Genomic DNA, 20,288 nt, shown 5'->3' with positions numbered 1-20,288 from the left:
CGCATGCTCTCAAAGTGTAATGCTTCCCTATGTATAACAATATGCAAAAATCTATTGTGATTATTTATGGCAGATATTGTGCTTGCGATATGAGTTGGAATGGTTTCTGCATTTCATTATCACTGAATAAATTGATGTCGTCATTGTTGTTGGGGCTTGTACCAGCCAAGCATGTTTCTTTACATCTGGAGAATATGATTTATAGGCCGTAGGTCTCTCTGTAACAATGCTTCATTTATGGTATGCTGATACACATTTTACCTTCATCAAAAAAATGAAGGATATTGCTCTTGGCCATATTGCTATTTAGGTAATATTTCAATTCATTGTTAAGTGCTAATGGGGACGCATGGCTGTCTATATCCTCCCCATGCAAACAGAGGCATGGGAAACATGAGGGACCTGGTGTCACGAAAGTGCAGAAGTTCACTAGTACAAGGTTTGAATGATAAACAAGAAACATATATTGTAAATCACCAAAACACTGCTCGGAGACAAGGAACTGTGTGTTATGGAAGTGTTATTTTATTTAATGTGTATGACAAAGACACCGGCCTGTATTTTTGGAAAATAACTCCAAGCAATTTGATCAAAATCATAAGACCTATATTGCATTGCAGTTATACTCCACAAAGAACTGCCAGATAAAATATCTGACAGCTTGGCCGGCTGTTGGTGGGAACTTGACCCCCCCCCCCCCCCCCCCTTTACTGGTGGGTCTCGACTCTTGTATGACATAGGCGGTCTTTCTTTGTTAGCTGTTGACTCAAGGTGGTATATATTATAAATCAGGTGTTCTCCTTTGGAACAGGTCCTGGGTCTGTAAAGACATCAGATTTAGGTCAAAGTGGTGCTCACCAGGGATGATCCCGCTGGTCCTGGTTAGAGAGTCCTCTGTGCAGGAGGGACAAGGGCCAGCTGCAGCTGATCCTGCATGAGGAAGAAAAAAAGAAATATTTGAAAAAAATGTTAATATAATGTATAATTATATGTGTGTGTGTGTGTGTGTGTGTGTGTGTGTGTGTGTGTGTGTGTGTGTGTGTGTGTGTGTGTGTGTGTGCGTGCGTGCGTGCGTGCGTGCGTGCGTGCGTGCGTGCGTGCGTGCGTGCGTGCGTGCGCGCGTGTGTGTGCGTGTGTGTTGCATTTTCTTACATAACTGAGTCATTAATGAACAGAGTAGACACCTCATCACACGTCAACTAAATGACACCTGAAAAATATGTGGCTTTAGGTGCAGAACCTTTATTCCAAACCAAATTAAGCAAGCTTTTATTTTGTCTTGAACCTTTATTGAAACCAGACATTATGAGCTTGTGATGTCCAGTGTTTGTTGAAACTGTGTCAGAGTTGTGGAGAGTTCTGAATATTACAGTTCTGTACAGAGCAGTACAGCCACTTCTTTTGTCAGTGAGCCTTCAGGAGCCTGTTTGTTATGAAGATTTCCAAACGGTTAAGAGTTGCAGAAAGAACCAATAAGTTAACTCTCCCCTCTCTGGTAAATGAATTTACTACATTTCATTATATGTATTCTCTGTGTATCTAATAACCCATTTCACTGTTACACTTAGCAGTTTTGTCTGTGAGCATTGACCAGAAATGACTTTGTTGCATAAAGTATTGTATAAGTTTCCTTGATTTTCACCTTATTTCTACATTGAATATTTTTGTGACCAGTGCACTGTCACTTTGCACAGGGACAACTCAGCTTCTCTGTCACTTTCCCATTTATCATTTGCTGCTCTGAACTAAAAGTAGCACTGATTGGCACTGGCAGTCATCTAAAGCTGACATACATGCAACAGGAATTTACCTGAAGTGGATTTCCCTGTTTATCTGGTACTCTAATCTGAAAGCCCTGTTTGTCTGCTTCCATGTCTGATATCCATATGCACTGTGGTGCATACCTGTCCTTTCCTTCAGCCTCTTACTAGAATGAAACACAAGATACCAACTAACTACTTAAAATTACAATTATAGTCTAGCTGCAGTTTGGACCTCCCTGGTGAGCTCCTGCCAACAACTCAAGAAGAAGACAGGGGGAGGGGGGTGTAAAACTTACCATTGCTCTGCTGAACAGCGTGTAGAAGCTGCTGTGTGAGATCTGGGTCAACCATCTGAAAATGCAGCAAAACATTCATGTTTGAACAAAACATGTGGAGCAGAGGGCACCGACCGAACAGGACACACCAATGCAGCTCAGAAATGGCTCGTCTTGTGCAGGTTTCGCAAAAGAGCCACTTTTTCACCATTGAATTTCTTTGGAACGCAGAGCGAAGGAAAACAAGTTGCAGGACAGATCAGCAACAAGTCATGCTGCTTGGAGCAGGGGAGGGGAACTTGCTGCAGAAAGTCAAACAATGTGGAGAATCAGAGCTCTTACGGCAACGACAGACGCAAAGATAAGAAAATGTAAGTGAAAGATATTTCTAAAACATTTCCGTTGTGAAAGGACTATTTCCTGCAGCTTAAAAGCTGAGTAACCCGTTGCAAGTCCTTTTAAAAACTCTTCGAATCCTTCTCATCGCAACAGTTGTGCAAAAGTGAAGTAGAGTAGGACTGTATCCCGACACAAACTCAGGCTTGGATCGTGGTGGGTTTCTGCTCCTCAGGAAGCCTGTTTGCACTTTTAGATTCTTACCTTCGAGCTGTTGCCGTTGTCGACAACAGTCTTGCTCTTGTTGTTCACCTCCGTCCACATGATTGCTGAGGTTGTGCGGTGGGACTTCATCAATTCACCTTAGCTGCGCGCTGCGACCGAGACGCGCCTCCCGTGCTGCGTTCATGTGCTGCTTTTCGAACTCGTATTTTACATGTGGCGCAGTCAAGATCCTCGGAACATGATATTTTACTTATTTGAGGGTATTAAGATGATAGGGAAATGTTTTGTTTTTTTTGTTCCTGCTAATCACCTCTGGTTTGTGATCATTTGCAAGTTGTAATACCTAAACACACCTGGTTCTTCCAGTGACTGCGCGAATATAGTTACAACATTTCCTACAATAATAGAAGGGTGCACCGGGTTCCTCTGCTGACCTTCCTGCAGAGAACAGCCCTCAGTTTCCTGATTGAGGATATAGATATTACAGATAGGACTGTTGACTTCATGTTGCTGGACAGAACAAGTTAACCTATACATTGTCTTACAGGATATCCTTACACCTCACTGCCACCTTAGAAAAACAAATTCCACTTAGATACCTAGAACAATGAAGACAGGGCACACCAGAAGTTATTTTTCTGTTTATCTAAGCAAGATCACATGTTCTGTAAAGAGTCAATGTTTGAACAAAACAGTGTTCCAAAAATAAAATGTTAATACAGACAAAAAAAGAACAGTTTATTAACCGAAGTCTTTAAATTTTAAATTTGCAGACCACATCTGGATGAACACGTTTTAATGCAGACTGTTTATCACACTGGTCAGCAAGACCTGACCTGCAAATAGCTACAGCATAAATTCATAGATTTGACAGATTTTCAAATTCAGCACACCAACCGGAATTTTTGAAAAGAAATCAAAGAAATATCTCAGAAATAACCCTGGACAAGTTTCACATGGGAGTTAGTCATAAGAAGAGCATATACAAACGTCAATTACTGTCCTTTATGGGAAAGATTTCCATTTATTCTCTCTGCTTTAAAGAGAGACAACAGTCTGCAGAGATATTGCACAAATGTTTACACTGTAAAAGCAGAAAGAGCAAATTCTGATCATACACACGCACACACTAACACACACACAGGCACTCAACATCAATGCAGCCTGCAGATGTTGTATATCAGCAAATCATACACACACACACACACACACACAGCAGAAAGAGAGAGCAGAGAAACATCTTAAAATACACAACCAAAGGCATCTCTTCATCTTGAACTGATCAGCAGTTTCTGAAGAAGGAAATTTCTACCCACTCAGAAACAACACAAAGCAAACAGTACTCACAGTAAAAAAAAAAAAAAGTCAGCCAAGGAGTGTGGTAAAATAAGATCGTGATGTGAAATCACTCGATTTATAATGACATCACGCAACATGTCTGTTATGTCAGTTCAAGGGCACCCTGACTAGCACAAACTAAGAGGCCAGAGAGTGCAACAGCACCTGAGGATCCCCAGAATCACCTTAGTCATAGGATGGTAAAAGTGTCAGTAATCATAGGTTTGTAAGGTACAGATGAGCCCTGGACTGCAAAGGTCCGAGTGAGCTACTGAAACCTGCTTAAGTATTGTGTATTGGCTACAAGAGTGAAAAGCATGGCTACGGTGCGCAGAGTAAAAGAATAGCTTCCAAATCCTGTCTTGCTCATGAGATGACATGATGCTTACAAAGGACATGTTAGCCACACTGCAATAAGGCTGCATCTATGGTGAAACATCTTTCTACATTGTTTACATCTAATCTCCAACTTCTCATCAGCTTTAAGACGCATCATCACACAATAACACAATCACCCACAGTGGGAATGTTTAAGATTTCATTTAACACTATGAGACAGAGAAAAGAAAAGAAATCATGTAACTCATTCCAGTATAGCAAAGATATTAAAACAAAAAAAAAAAAGAAAGAAAATCAAGGTAAAATTCTGAGAGATTTTGATATCACCTATCCAAGCAGCCACTCAGCTGTCTTGGCTGACATTAGAGTTTTAAATTGACCTCAACAGTGAGGCTGAAACAATATAGTAAATAAACAGGGCCATCTAGTGGGCATGAACATTATGCCTGCAGGAAAAACAGTTTTGAGTTTTGAGGAACTGAACCAAAACAGTGACACACTGTATGAATTCACAAGATAAGACTGAGATTGTCAGAGTTGCCTTGAAGCAGAAGCAAAACCTTGGTTAATACTCTTTCAAAAAACAAACAAAAAAAAAAATTAAGATTTGAAATCAATCTATTAAGATTTGATTCAACCCGAATAACATTAAATGGTTTGAAGGTAACACATCACCAATACACAACGTCACACTATTATGTCCTCAGCTGGTATTGAAACACCGCACAGATGATTACCCTTTGAAAGGTTAAAAAGAATTCAAATGTTACTTCTTCCTCTGACCAAACCCCATCACTCCTTCAGCCCCCATCAGTCACAATCTGGATAGGATCCCGGATTAGACAGCGTCAGTTCTGTCCTTTGTGTTGAGAGCTGGTGCATGATGGGAGATGTAGGACAAGCAGAAAGGCAGAGACAGGTGTGTCCACAAGGACGAGGCAGCGACATCACATGATTTCACAGCACGAGTTCTGTTTCCGTGCCTGTGGGGTTAACATGGATACACACACGCACACAGTCAGGCATCTGATCAGTGACTGGCCAATAGCCTTGCTGTCCAGTGTTAATGAGAGGAGTTATAGTCCAATGTTAATGAGAGGAGCCGTCAGTACTCACAGTCTTGTAGAAGGCTTTGGACTGGTTTCCCAGGTGCTCCGACTTCGCCACAAGATCATCCAGTTTCTCTCCTCTTTCCAACAAACTTTCCATGGTGTTGTGCTACAGAAAAACAAAACATGTATTTATCAAGTAGAGTGCAATGTAAAGATTATGACTTGACAAGTGCTTGGGAAATGCTACATGTTTCAGTCATGTAGAGTGACAATTTAATTTGGTCAATAAAACCGATGCACTGATAACAGACAGTGGTCTGATTATAATTTCAGTGGTAGCTGAGGGGCCCAGACCTTAGAGCTGAGAAGAAACTGCTTCTTGCCCCCATCAGTTTACTTGTCCTATGTGTTCTGCTCTAATGGAAAACAGTGAGTAACGTGCATATATTTCAGCTTTGTGATTAAAGTGTTAGGTCACAGCTATCGGAGGTATTTTACCAAAATGATCTTTGTCTCATCCAGCTCTGCCTGCACTTTGGTCATTGCATCTGCTTCTCTGGGGTTCTGGAGGGAAAAAACAAAACAAGCGGTCAGGTACATGGATTTCGTTTTTAGTCCGCATTGATAGTCTAGTCACAGTTATGGGGTATCAGAGATCTCCTTTGATGTATTTTCTGATAATGTGATTGCCAACTAACCTGATATTTAGCTAGGTGAATATCTAGGGCTTTGTAGGTTATGGTTTCAGGATTACCAGAGGGCCAATCTATACTGTCCACTTGTCTGGAGAACTCCTCTAATACCTGAAAAAAAAAAAAAAAAAACAGATAGCAATCTCAATATTGAAGTTGACATCGAAGTGCAATTTTTGTTTGTCTTTATTTACATATTTCTGCACCCACCTTGTCCAGCAATGTGAAACAGACTCTCTGTGGGTACTCAGTATCTGCAATGACCACAGCTCCCAGGTTGTCATTTCTCACATACACATGGCACAGGTACTCTGAAAGGAAGAGAAACCATTCAGGCCACAATCAAAACAAAAGATAAAATGGCATTTCCTGGTCTCACGGTAAAGGTGAACTCAGAGCCTGTTGGTGCGCTTTGTTAAGAAAAGCAGAAGTAAAACTGATTGAGCTTCAAATAAAGCTTAACACTTTCCACCACAAGAAGACTGCAATGCATTGTGGCTGTGCTTTCCCTGACATCTGGCGACATCAGCTTCATATGGCATGTTGATAATTGAGCTTGTTTGATACTGAAGGCATAAAGTGGTGTGTTTATATGTTGTGGACCAATAAGAGGAAGGAAACATTTGCTTAGTTGCCAGCAAACAGAATTGAGTCCGATATTAAATGACAGTGAGAAAAATGGCAGTTTCCTGCTTCTGACTGTTAAAAGACATTGTTATCTGCTATCTATCCAGTATGAGTGGTCAACAAAAGCAAGGGAATTAGTGTTACACCAATGTGAAAGCAGCTAACAGAGAGAAGAAGAGGGACTCAGCGTGTTTACTGTTTGGTTGGTGTGATATTTCATTACTTCCAAGTTTAACAAACTAGACCAAACCCAAAAACCAAAAAAAGTGTTTCCAGGTGAAATTTCCATCAGCTTAACATTTGAGTCAAACTAGGTAAAATCAGCTTCAACTGAAATTAAAGTACACTACAATGATTGTTTCCAGTTCCAAGTGGACTCAACCTGCTAGGTTTTACCTTGTTCTTTGACAGAGGCACGGCTTCCTTGAGATGTTCGTTCAACAATCAAGGCACTGGTGAAGGTCATGAACTCCTGAACACTAAACAAACCAAAACAATGGCATTAAAGACATCCTATTTGCCAAGATCTAGAACCAATGTTACAGTAAAAGAGGAAAAACAAAGTAGGGTAAAATGTCGACGATAAAAACGTCATTCAGGTGTGGTGGTAGTGTACAGTCAGACACACCTGGAGCGCTGGAAGAAGCTGAAGGATGACAGGTCGTAGGCCGCTTTGAGGAGGTTGGCTTTGGTTGCTCCTTTGTGGAGGATGCTGAGGCTGTAGAGTCTCATGCTGCCGCCGGATCAGTCAGTCAATCACACACCGTCTATGCTGATCTAATTTGGAAGATGACACAAGCACAATCACATGAGCGCATTATCCCTTATCCAGCTCAGCCACATAGCGTCCCTGCTAACAAAGCGGCTAAAGAAAACTTCAGTGAAATACAACTGACAAGTGAAAGCAACCGCCTTGTTTAGAGCTAACAAGCTAACCGGCTACCGTTAGCCATTCTCGGCTGAATTGCGTTGTTTTCTCCTGGCGAAGGTCGATTGGTTAAATGCCAGCGACCGGTACAAATTTACCATATACTGATTATATTTTGATTGAGGTTTCAAACTCGTATACGTCTCTAAAAATCAAGTCAAGCACACAGTTAGCTACAGATGTTATCCGGTCTTCGTGAGGCCTCGGCTAACTTACCAGACAAATCGGCAACAAACAGTTTGAGTTTCGTCAAAACAACCGAATAAACTTCTTATTCCACTTAAATTAAACCTCTTGAGTATGTACAAAAGACGCCCAGCGATCTAATCACGATGTAGTTTGCGCTAACTTGCTAATTATCAAGAAGCAGTTGAGTGACCAATCACCACGTCACGATCCTCAAACTGTCCAACGGGATATCGGCTCCGGTGGAAACAAACACGCCTTGTTTTGTTCCAGTTGAACAAAATAAAATGAAATGTCATGGTAGTGTAGCGACGTATTTACGCAGTGTAAAGTATTTTAAGCTAGTGCAGTCAGAGACAGATCTTGCACACGTTGTCATTTTATTTTTCCTCTTGATATTGATTCGTTTAGCCGAGAATGACAAGATAAAACCATGATAATATAAAAATAAATCGCTATTATTATTATTATTATTATTACTAATGGTAGTATTAGTATTAGTATTAGGCCTAGTAGCAGTAGTAGTAGTGGTAGTAGTAGTAGTAGTAGCAGTAGTTAGCTATTGTTATCATCAGCTATTATTATTATTATTTGGCCTAAAAGTGTTGGGAGCCTTGTGAGTCCTGTAGACTGTTTTGTCTACAAAAACATGCCACCCTCAACTGATGTTTTCTTTGGTAATCTTGCTCCATTTAACAATTTCAGCCGGCCACTTAACTCAGTGGTGAGTGTTTTCCATGGTAGAAGTGTGCCTGTAATTCATTTCCAAGGCAACACATTGAAATCATTTTGGCATGGAAACGGGTAAGCCTCAGGTGCATCTGTTGACGGGTCAGCTACACCTGCAAGGGAAGGAATGATTTTTCTTTCCTAGAATAGTTTTGGTTGCATTAAGATATTGAAGTAAGAATGTCAGTGTGAAATTCAGCTACGATCTGGAGGTTGTCTTAATGTTTTTCTCATTTGTTTGTTGGCTTTAAACTTAATGTTTCATCGCTGGAACGAAAGTTTGGATGAGGAATTGACTCCACTTTCTTGTTTAACTGACTGTTGGAGCTGGGGGAACATTCAATGCGCACATGCGGATTAACTGGACCTGTTAACTGCAAAAATGAAGACTAAGCCACAGTTTTTACTGTTTTTAGTATATTTGCAACAATGAAGATGAATCCGTAGTTTGTTTTTTTCATGCGTTCTCCTTAAGATTGCTATCCACCTAGACCTTGAAAATACTGCAGACATATGTGTTTCGGCTGCTGAACATGATGTAGATCAAACGTGTTGGGAATATAATAATGGTTGGGCTGTTTCCCGCAAAAGGATAATTTTTTCTTTACACTTCATGCACGGACGTCGAGTTAAAACGACATAGCAGCAGGAACTTTGGATTTTTCACAACTCCTGGAAGAAACAGTGAACTTCCACTGCAGAGCACTGATGGTCGGCACGACTCTTAGGACTTAATCCTCTACGATGGATAAGGTAAAGACTAAAACGTTTTGTAGTTCATGAAAGTTTGAAGGTTGAATTCCTGATATCATATGGCACATTCTATGGCCTTCTTCTACTGGGGAGTCTATCTATCTATCTATCTATCTATCTATCTAGCTATCTAGCTATCTATCTAGCTATCTAGCTATCTGTCTGTCTATCTATCTAGCTATCTAGCTACCTATCTATCTATCTATTGACTACATGTTTTTGGGTAAAGTTAAGTAGCCTAACTACAATTAAGTAATTAAAGAAGTGAGTAAAACTGTAACTAATCATACATATAAGTAAGCAAATATACAAGTCATTGAGTGTGTAGGTACGGTAAGACCTCTGGGCCCATGGCTGCAGCATGGACCTCAATTCATATAGTTCAAGGGCGCTTTAAAAGATGTGCTGACACTATAAATGGAAGTCAGTCAGTAAGGTAGGTAACGTAGGTTGACACTTTAACAGAGTAAAAACAGAACATATCTCTTTCATCATTGCTTTAACTGGCTGCAGCAAATGTTCCAGCAGGTTACTGAGGTGAAAGCTTTCCACTTCATCAGGCTAACCTTATTAATGAATCAACTCATGTGGAGCAGCGAAGAGCTGTGACACAAATTCCTTGATGTACAGTATGAGGTAATATACCATAAGCTTTCAGATCTTTACATTTCCTTTTCCTGTAATCGAGTAACATGTTGGCTCGGTCATTTGCGTTGAGAGACAGCTGGCTGAATGGAAATCCATCAGGCAGGACTCTGTGCAAACAAGCCAGTAGGTTAAATTAACCAGATAATCAGCTATTGACAAGCACTTGGCACACATTCAACTCTTATCCATAAATGGACACAACGCAAACTGAGTCAGTCTTTTGTGTGTGTGTGTGTGTGTGTGTGTGTGCGTGGGTGCGTGTGTGCGTGTGTGTGTGTGTGTTTTGCACCATGATTGTGATGTTTAACAGGCCGGCGTGATCAAACCAATGGTCAAAATAGCCTTTAGACTACTAAGAGTTTGTCTTTATTAAACATTTCTTAGTACAATATTTTAATCCTGTTTTCCCCACGTATTCTCACCTGTGTTAGACCCAGAAACAATAGGCTGCACGTGTACACTGACTGTCACTGGTCATGGTCGCAGCAGCCCAGTAAAATTCAGGCTGTACATCTTCCCCAACACAGATGAAATACACATATATAAAACTTCCGATTTGTGTGCAAAATTACCTGTGATTACCCTCTCCTTTTTAGCTCATCTTTTCAACCCAACTGATCAACAGGTGGGTACATCGTTACAATCACATATTGGTCAGACACAGAACTTTATTTTATATCTAGCACAGGTCCAAAGGTTTTTTAAACATACCAAATACTCTATGCCAAACTAAACTTTGTGGAAATGAGTATAAGATGATGGACAAGACATCTAGAATGTTTATGGGTTTTAATGGTGAATCAATACCAAACATATCTTCAGATCTTCTGTTTAAATATTTTATGCAGTATAAGTATTATATAGATTCAATGAAGCACCAACTTGATCTTTTCAAAAAGAATTTTAGTATAGCGGTATATATTATACACAGTATGTATCTTTATCTCATAAATGTGTGTGTCTGTGGGTCAGTGTCACTATTTGGGTTCACTTAGAAATCCTCCAGTCAGGGCACTGGGTGAGAGGGTCACAGTTACCTCACAGCCAGAGGTGAGAGCTAAAAAAAGCTCTCACCTCTGGTCAGGTAAACTACAAGAGCTGATAAGCACAGGAGGCCTTCACCTCTGGTATACTATTGTTAGTTTTAGAGGTCATTCATCCCTCACTGTTACTAATATTAGACATGTTTCTAAATTTACAAATATATGTGCAACACTCTGGGGCCTCTGAGGTCGAGCAATCCAATGGCATGGCATGTTGCTCTTCTAAATAAAACATGATGAGTTCAAATCACAAGGTTCAGGTTCAGATTTATTTAATTTGTCCTGTTGGTGGGCTGTAAAATCTCAGTCAGTTGGGCTTTACGTCACAGGTCACACCTCACAACATGAAGGCAAAGAATAATTCACCAAACCAAATCTGAAGTCTTTAATGGCAGTTTAAAAGGACATCTGAGATAGTTCATATAACTTAACAGAGATGGGTCTTCAGTTCTCAACACTGAAAATTCACAGTGATTATTATAAGATTTTTTTTGTTGTTTTTTATGTAACCTAATAAGGAAAATCTCAATTGAAGAAAAGTCTCTTTTCAAGTGTGTTTAACAGCAGCTAAACTGAATTACAGACAAACAGCTTCCTTAAAACACATTACAGTAGAATGTTTTATGATAGGTTTAATGATCAATATTTGTAAACCCATTCCAAATCTCATCATTCATAAAACCAATATTTCAGAATGTAGTTTATTGGGATTCTATGGTTCATTTGAGATATTTATTTCAACAGAGGATTCAAATAATTTTGTATATTGAGTCATGATAAAGCTCTTGTACAAACAAGTTGTAGATTAGATGTATGAATATATATATTATACACATCCATCCAAATCCTCTGTCAGTTAATGACATGCTTTAATTGACCTCCTTGTAATAAAACTGACCTCTTTACAAAGCTTCATTCTAGAAATTAGGTCACACAGATTTTTGGCTTTTTTTTTCTTTTCTTTTTTTTCTTTAAACCTTCTGCAGAGGCCGTTCTTCTGCGTATGTGTGTGTGTGCGTGTGTGTACCTCTGTGTGTGTGTGTGAACCTACGTTGCCAGATGGGGTGATGTCGTGAGGGGGTGGGCATTTACGTCTGATGCATCCAGCCCACTTCACCTGAGCATAAAAACAGCTGAAGTTCTCATTCAGAGGCGCTCACACTTCACTGACTCTGCACACACACAGGGTGGACACACACTCACCACACACCTAGAAACACACGCAGAAGCTCATTTAGCTAAAGCCGTGAAGATGCCGTGTGTCAGCTCTCAGCTCTCTAACCAGAAAGAGAAGATGCCCTGTAGCTACAGCTCTGTGGTTGAGAAAATCCTCATGGTAAGATTTGCTTTTTTTTGTCTCCAGTGACGAAATGTAAACTTAACTATTAGTATTACTTATAGTATTAGTTGTATTCCTATGGATTTGTGTTTTTACCCCATGCGACTTTTCTGTGAATTAACACCAGCCTTTAAACACATACTTCTCCATGTTGTTTGAGAAGAAACTCTCAGTGAGGAGCTTGATTGTATTAAATATTCAGATATTTTGTTCTGTACTATATTGAAAATATGATCGCATGTGAACTCTGTAGCAGAAGTTAGAGTCTTCTCCACTTTATTGCAATGCTTTCTATTGTAAATTAGTATTTTTTTTCTCTTGTTCATTTGGTAGCATCTAACTTGTGTCTGCTCTGATTCCTTTTTTTGCTGTTACCGTGTTTGGTTTTCACCGCACCACCATTTGAAAATAAGTGAAAGCTCTGTTTCACAACACGGTTTGCCAACATTTTGTCCGGTGCACACGATGTGAAACTAAAGAAAGATGATATGGTTGCTTGTGCGGCTCCTGACCTGCTCTACTGTCCTCTCGTTGCAGGTAGAGCAGATCCTGTCAGAGTTCAGACTGAATAAGGAAGAACTAAAAGAAGTCATGAAGAGGATGCAGCGTGAAATGGACAGAGGACTGCATTTAGATACGCACGAGGAGGCCAGTGTTAAAATGCTTCCAACTTACGTCTGCTCCACCCCTGAGGGATCAGGTATTCTTCAAATAAACTCATGCAGATGTGACCAATATCTAATCTAATCCTCATTACTAGCTCAGGCAAAAGCTGGAACGTGCATTCAGATGCAATGTGTGTTTTGACAGAGGTAGGCGATTTCCTGGCTCTGGACCTGGGGGGGACAAACTTCCGTGTGATGCTGGTCATAGTGGGTGAAAATGAGGAGAGGAGCTGGAAGGTGGAGACAAAGAACCAAATGTACTCCATTCCTGAAGATGCCATGACAGGGACTGCTGAAATGGTCAGTAATTCTAGTGTCAACACGTTTTGATTTTTCAGTGCCAGTTATTTGTAGTCATCCACTTGATATAGGGTCTGGTCGTTTGTAAAAGCAGTGTTGACTTTAAACCTCTCAGAATGAAATAGGCTCTGAAATAATCTTATACCCTCTCTCTTTCTCACCCTGCAGCTGTTTGACTACATAGCAGAGTGTATGTCGGACTTCTTGGACAAACACCACATCAAGCACAAGAAGCTTCCTCTGGGTTTTACCTTCTCCTTTCCAGTACGACATGAGGACATTGACAAGGTTGGAAGTTATACTTTCAAACGATGACCTCCATCACCTTTTCCCCCAACAGCAAAGACTGTCTTTGATTCACTTTATTTGCCAGACACATTGACCTTTGTCCTTGTCTTTCCACAGGGCATCCTGCTCAACTGGACCAAAGGCTTCAAGGCTTCTGGGGCAGAAGGGAACAACGTTGTGGGTTTACTCAGAGACGCCATTAAGAGACGAGGGGTGAGTTATGTTCTATTACAATTAATCATTTGTAACAATGAACAAATCCAGACGGATGTTTAACACCTGTTTATGTAGAGATGACTGTAATTCCATTGTGATGTGGTTGATCTCATGCAGGAATTTGAGATGGATGTAGTTGCCATGGTGAATGACACAGTAGCCACCATGATTTCCTGCTATTACGAGGATCGCAGCTGTGAAGTTGGGATGATTGTCGGTAAGACGTTGTGCACACTCACACATGCTCATACGCACTAATGACATCAAACATGCGTACGTGTGCTCTCACCTCGACACTGCAGGTCTAAGGTCTGTATCTCTGCTTTTTTCTTCCTCCAGGTACTGGTTGTAATGCGTGCTACATGGAGGAGATGAGGACTGTAGAGTTGGTAGAAGGGGAGGAGGGCCGGATGTGTGTAAACACAGAGTGGGGGGCATTCGGAGACAACGGGGAGCTGGAGGAGTTCAGACTGGAGTACGACAGAGTGGTGGATGAGACTTCGGTTAACCCCGGACAACAGCTGTGAGTAAAAGAGTGCATGCAGTTCAAACACGCGTTCAAATTCTCAACAAGCATTTCACACAACTTTGTTCATCTTCCAACTTCATCTGCTGTATGCACATGCACATGCACACTTGAGAAGAGTTAGTCATCAAGCTTAAAGTGGTTTGGCATGAACTGTAATTTAAAAGGTGCCACTCCCTCCCTCACTCTCCTACTCTTTTGCTCAATTAATCGTCCTTCTGCGGCAATACTCACCTGACTCTCACCTGAGGTCTCTGCATAGTTGCTAGGCTACCAGCAGTTTTTTGTGAGGTTGTTTGTAAATGGCCAGAGCCCTCATACATCAGCGGTCAGTCAGTAGGTGCGGGGTGTCAGATTAATGATCTCTCTCCGCTGCTTTTCATAGCGCCTGTCGGCCTAATGGCTGTTTGCCTTTTGCACTGGAAGCCCCTTCACACAGACAACTGCTGAGCCCAGCCTCATTCAGCCTCTTAAAGCACTGACGTTGCCGCCCTCATCCTCTCCCCTTGTCTAGAGAGAGAAAGTTGTTTGCTCATGTGTTGCATGACGCACGTATCCTTCCTGTTTCGTCCCCCATTTCAACATCCTCTCTTGTGCTAATCCCCCCCCCACCCCAACCCTCTCTATCAATATTTCTCTGTTTTTACAGTGACCTGTCTCTCTGGCTCTTGCCTCCTGTAGATATGAGAAGGTGATCAGTGGGAAGTATATGGGTGAGCTGGTCAGGCTTGTTCTGATGAAGCTGGTGAATGAAGACCTGCTGTTTAACGGTGAAGCCTCAGAGCTGCTGAAGACACGTGGCAGCTTTGAGACGCGTTACGTCTCACAGGTGGAGAGGTGAGCGTCGATGAATTCTCACCTGGTACCAGCTATAGGCAGCTACATTTTTCAAAATAAATGCTGCCTATAAAAAAAAAATTAAAAAAAGATACAATATGATAAAAACTTGTACTACTTCCATGTAGACAATAATTGCACCTGCATGAGTTCAGAGGGAACTCTTTGAGCACTTTGATTTGCTTCACTCACGGTAGTTATCTGCAGTATTTTGAAGATGCTTTATTTAATCTTTGAATATTGAGTACAAAAGGAAAATATAATAAATATAAATAGTTGTATGTTCATTTTGCCTTTTGCCATGTTTTGCAGTGACACTGGGGACAGAAAACAAATCTACAATATCCTGTCCTCACTGGGTGTTCTGCCGTCAGAGCTGGACTGTGACATTGTGCGTCTGGTCTGTGAGAGTGTTTCCACTCGCTCCGCTCACATGTGCGGCGCGGGGCTCGCTGGTGTGATCAACCTAATGCGGGAGCGACGCAGCCAGGAAGCCCTGAAGATCACAGTGGGCGTGGACGGATCTGTCTACAAGCTGCACCCATGGTGAGGAATGCCTTGTGTTTTAGACTTTTGAATATCTTAGTTTCATGAATAGAAAATATAAAGCACTAAGCAAAAAAAAATATGCATAAGCCCGCCCTAATGCACAATGTTCTCTTATTCCTCATGGCTAACTGGCCAGATGAAGACAGCATGGCTTCACAAAGATTATTTCCAGTGGTTAACAAACAAGCAAACTAAAAAAAAGTCAGTTATCTGAAGTATCAATAACAGTAAATGAACCAAATAAGAATTAAGCAGCAGCACTGCACCAATATTCAACAGTTAGATAGAGTGACCACTTGTTGGCATCATATGAAAGTCGCACAATCCACTTTACCGGAGCAAAGAAATTAGACAATGGAATGACTGCACAATGCACAGATGAAGATTTGACTGATTCCGAACACTGAAGATGTTGTTCCTCCATCTCAGTTTCCGCGACAGGTTCCACAAAATCGTCCGGGACCTGACGCCTCACTGTGAGATCACCTTCATCCAGTCGGAGGAAGGGAGCGGTCGTGGAGCGGCTCTTATCTCAGCGGTGGCCTGTAAGATGGCTGCAAGCATGCTGACACAATAAAGGAAGCCGTGCACTGAGCAGTCTACCTGCAGGACAGTGGTGAAGTAAGCCTGAACTCTGATCTGAGAACACTGATAACATGTCGTCCGCGGACCTGCAGCTCAGGCCGTTTTCAGGCTCTGAGGGACGTGTGTCAGTAAAGTGGAGACTCATAGCTGGCGGATGTACGGACAAGAAACAGCAAACAATTTGTATTATAGACTGTATTTGCTAGTACTGGACCAACTTGTAGCAATTACTTTGTTTCTGAACTTTAAGCATTGGTTTACTGTTGTACCCAAATCATTAGGTGGCATGAACGCTCATTTAAAAATACATGCTCCTTGTGCATCACTGCCTGTTGATAGTGTTTGGGTATGGACTGGTCCATTTCAAAAATGGCTGATGTATTATTAATGATAGTGTATTATAATACCAGAGCAAACTGGTTGATGTGCAACACTAGGATTCTTTTTGTAAATGCTATTGTAAACTACATTATGACTACATCAAATCCATTGTTTTGTTGTGTAGTAATTCCTGTTTGACCTATTTCTTTGGTATCGTATATTTAAATTTTATGTTTACAACTCAGTGTGTGTTAGCAGGTGTATGTGTATGATGAAATGTGCTTTGGGTGTGAATAAGCTTACCTGTAAATAAAATAACAAACTAAACAGCTGTAAATTTATGTTATTGTGGGTTTTGATTGTCAGTTTTGACAGAGATTGAATGTCAAAGTCATTAAAAGCCAAAGTCATTAAAACACATGGAAACAGCACTAACAACCAACAATGACAAAACTGAAGCCAGTGGTGTCATAGTCCTGTTAATGAAATATAAGCTACGAATATAAGCTGTGAATGTAACATCTTTCCTTTACATGCAGCAATTAATATGGTAGATTTTGTGCTTTCATTACAAGAACACACTGTGAAATGGATCTAAAACGTTAAGATTACAAACAAAAAGATTAAGATGGTTTCATTAATTTACAACATTTTAATTTTAATTTAAAAAGAGAGAGGATAGAAACTCATCAGAAGGAGTCCACACATGTCTCTCAGTGCATGGGAGACCCCTGAGCTTAATATGTCTCATTTGCTGAAGGAAATTATTGTATTAAGGCTTAAGGTTTGCTGCGCTGCATCACACAGTGCTGTTTCTCAAGTCTCAATAAAAGACTTTATTTGACCACTGAAGAGTAACTTCATTTGGTTGAGTGACTTACAAACGTCAGAGGTCACTTTCCCCTGTCTCCTCTCTCCCTTTCTGTTCCTCATATCTCATATCTCCTCATATCCAGCCCAGAGGAATCCTGGCTGCTTCACCTCTTATCAGGTCCCTTTAGCGACACACAGAGAGCAGCCGTGGCCATGTAAGGGACTGTGCTGGCCACCCCAGGCTATTATAGGATGGTAGAAGATAAGATGGGCCATACATAAAACCCACCCCAGCATCACACCTCAGCTGGGAGTCCACATAACAATCGTTCAGACATGGTAAGTCAGTCAGCTCCTTCAGGATTTTGATATTTTCAGTCAGTCATTATTTAAAGAAAACCGATCAGATAATTCAGTAATCTTATTATTGTGTTGTGATTAGGTTATTGTGTAGTTAATCATGAGCAAAAAATATCAGCACGTAAACTAAGTGAGTTTGTGTTCATCTTGTCAGGCAAGTAAGAAGGCCTCCAATAAGAGACAGAGGGGAGGACAGAAGTCTTGCTCCAATGTCTTCTCCATGTTCGAGCAGTCCCAGATACAGGAGTTCAAGGAGGTACAGTACTAAAAACTCTTCTTCAAGGAAATGTGTGTAGGAACCTGTGATTTTTGAGAATATTTTAGCAATTTACCTTCTTTAGTCTCTGATGGAATGATTGGAGTGGCCTTATAAATTCACTGCGCGAATGAAACTTATATCCCCATTGCATGCCAGCTTATTTCATGAAAAATGTTTATTCATTTTAGAGCTTGCTTCAGCAGTTATTCCTTTTTGCACAACCTACATTATGTTCATTTCAACCAAGAACTAAATTTGACAATATTCATGATAACCATGATAAGCTCTGGCTATTCTTGTACTGAGCAGCTCTTTGTGCAGCAGGTCTTATAAAAGATCAATGCAAGAATTTCTTACTTTAATTTCTAGCAATAATGAATAATAAAGTTCTGATGCACCTTGTGAAGAGCAAGAAAGAAAAGCATTGAATACAATTCAACCAACATTATTACACCTGGTTGAGGAAGAAATAATAACTGTGAACTCACTATCATTTTAGTCAATGATAATTAGCCTATACCGGCACTGGTTAAAACTCGTATTTGTGCTACAGGCTTTTGGCTGCATTGACCAAGACAGAGATGGAGTTATCAAAAAACAAGACTTGAGGGAGACGTATGGACAGCTGGGTATTTTCTTTACCTTTAACTCTTTATCTTTTTATCTTTTTGATCTATTAATATATGTATACCTAAAAAATAAAAAAGGTTGTGCTGATGTAACCTGCTTTTTGCATTGCATTTGATACTGTATACTTTTTTAAAACTGATTGTGTGTGCATGTGTGTGTGTGTGTGTGTGTGTGTGTGTGTGTGTGTGTGTGTGTGTCTGTGTGTGTGCGTACCAGGGAAGCTGAATGTCAAAGACGAGGAGTTGGATGAGATGTTGAATGAGGGGAAGGGCCCCATCAACTTCACCGTGTTCCTGACTCTTTTTGGGGAGAAACTCAATGGTGAGAACTTTTCATAGATGTTCAAATACATTTTTTTATTTATTTATTTTCAGGACAGGCTTTCAAATGATACTGGATGATATTTTGTTTTCCTCCAGGTACCGATCCTGAAGACACCATACTTGCTGCCTTTAAGCTTTTTGATCCCAATGGGACGGGCTTTGTCAATAAGGATGAGTAAGATCAATTTTATTAAGGAGCTTTCACATTATCATTATATTTTCCATATTAGCTGTAACATTAGAGTATCTTATTTATCCCTCCTTTTACACATTCTTCTGTTTTGTATATGCAGGTTTAGGAGGTTACTGATGAACCAAGCTGATAAATTCTCAGCAGAGGAGGTTTGTGTTTTCTATTTCTATTTTTCTATTAATGAGAGACTTTCAAAATATCCCATAAAATAGTCATTTTCACCAGGTAAATTGTCACTTCATAAACCTGTAGGTGGATCAGGCCTTTGCTCTCGCTCCCATCGACCCAACTGGTAACATCGACTACAAGTCGCTCTGCTACATCATCACACATGGAGATGAGAAGGAAGAATCCTAACAAGGGCCATTATCTGTGGTCAGGTCATACAGGTCACCAGGCAGCCCGATGATGATGATGGTTGTCATTCAAATTTACGAATGTTTGATGGAATAATGTTGGAATTTCTTGATTCATTCAAACTCAACTGTTCAATGGTTATAAATGCTACAGTTCTGCTTGTGTTAAAAACTGGCTGATTTGTTTATGAGAATAAAGTGTTGGTTCCTCAAAAGCTTCTACGATAATTTCAAATGCTCATCCTGTTAACCAACATGATTCTAACTCAAGTTACATATTTCCTGAGTTGAGTTAAACTTATTATTATCATTATTATTACATAATCAAGGACAGGATTTTAGCAGATATTTATTTACTGACCTTTTCAGTGGGTGATGTTCAGAGTTTTTAGTCCTATTCTATGTGCATATCCACATACGACACTTCTTCTGTATATCGAGAGATAATGTATGGGTAAACATAAAAATGTATGTTCAAAGGCTGTTTGTACTGGTCAGTAAAAAACTTTATGATACAAGATTTTCCACACGTTGCTTGTAAAATCATATTGGACTATTTCTAAATGTTTTACAGTAAAGTAAAATAAAGTAAAGTTACGTAAAGAAGATGTCGGTGGATCAGTGTTTAATTCAAAGTGGGACTGTTCGGACAGGTTGTCTACTTATTAGTGTTAATTATTTTGCAATATAACACTGCAAGATTTAAATGCTTAAATTATAAGTAATTAAAGTAAAGTAAGTAGATGTCAGGGGATCCATCACATTCACCTCACTGGCCTCACTGCTGTTCCATT

The 20,288-nt window shown here is 40.3% G+C and overlaps 3 protein-coding genes across 3 annotated transcripts; 2 read left to right on the top strand and 1 right to left on the bottom strand.

The window, feature by feature from the left end:
• Nucleotides 1–3,228: 3,228 nt before the first annotated feature.
• ykt6 (YKT6 v-SNARE homolog) lies at nt 3,229–7,982 on the bottom strand. The gene is made up of 8 exons (XM_022765315.1): nt 7,792–7,982; nt 7,276–7,424; nt 7,044–7,126; nt 6,231–6,331; nt 6,027–6,131; nt 5,827–5,892; nt 5,393–5,494; nt 3,229–5,259 (listed from the first exon to the last, which is right to left on the bottom strand). The coding sequence occupies exons 2-8, from the start codon at nt 7,377–7,379 to the stop codon at nt 5,224–5,226; spliced, it is 597 nt and encodes a 198-aa protein (XP_022621036.1). The 5' UTR covers nt 7,380–7,424; nt 7,792–7,982; the 3' UTR covers nt 3,229–5,223.
• A 4,156-nt stretch (nt 7,983–12,138) lies between these two features.
• Nucleotides 12,139–16,894, top strand: gck (glucokinase). The gene is made up of 10 exons (XM_022765174.1): nt 12,139–12,270; nt 12,811–12,973; nt 13,084–13,238; nt 13,407–13,526; nt 13,644–13,739; nt 13,860–13,959; nt 14,082–14,265; nt 14,950–15,105; nt 15,418–15,651; nt 16,084–16,894. Exons 1-10 carry the CDS (start codon nt 12,187–12,189, stop codon nt 16,229–16,231), a joined length of 1,440 nt encoding a protein of 479 aa, XP_022620895.1. The 5' UTR covers nt 12,139–12,186; the 3' UTR covers nt 16,232–16,894.
• A 715-nt stretch (nt 16,895–17,609) lies between these two features.
• Nucleotides 17,610–19,714, top strand: myl7 (myosin light chain 7). The gene is made up of 7 exons (XM_022765219.1): nt 17,610–17,712; nt 17,888–17,989; nt 18,546–18,621; nt 18,839–18,943; nt 19,042–19,120; nt 19,239–19,287; nt 19,391–19,714. The coding sequence occupies exons 1-7, from the start codon at nt 17,710–17,712 to the stop codon at nt 19,493–19,495; spliced, it is 519 nt and encodes a 172-aa protein (XP_022620940.1). The 5' UTR covers nt 17,610–17,709; the 3' UTR covers nt 19,496–19,714.
• Nucleotides 19,715–20,288: the final 574 nt, after the last annotated feature.

Source organism: Seriola dumerili, unplaced genomic scaffold (genome assembly GCF_002260705.1).
Source record: "Seriola dumerili isolate Sdu_G_001 unplaced genomic scaffold, Sdu_1.0 BDQW01000668.1, whole genome shotgun sequence".
Taxonomy (NCBI): domain Eukaryota; kingdom Metazoa; phylum Chordata; class Actinopteri; order Carangiformes; family Carangidae; genus Seriola; species Seriola dumerili.
The sequence above is the reverse complement of the archived record's forward strand: the minus strand, read 5'-3'. Positions and strand labels throughout refer to the sequence as shown.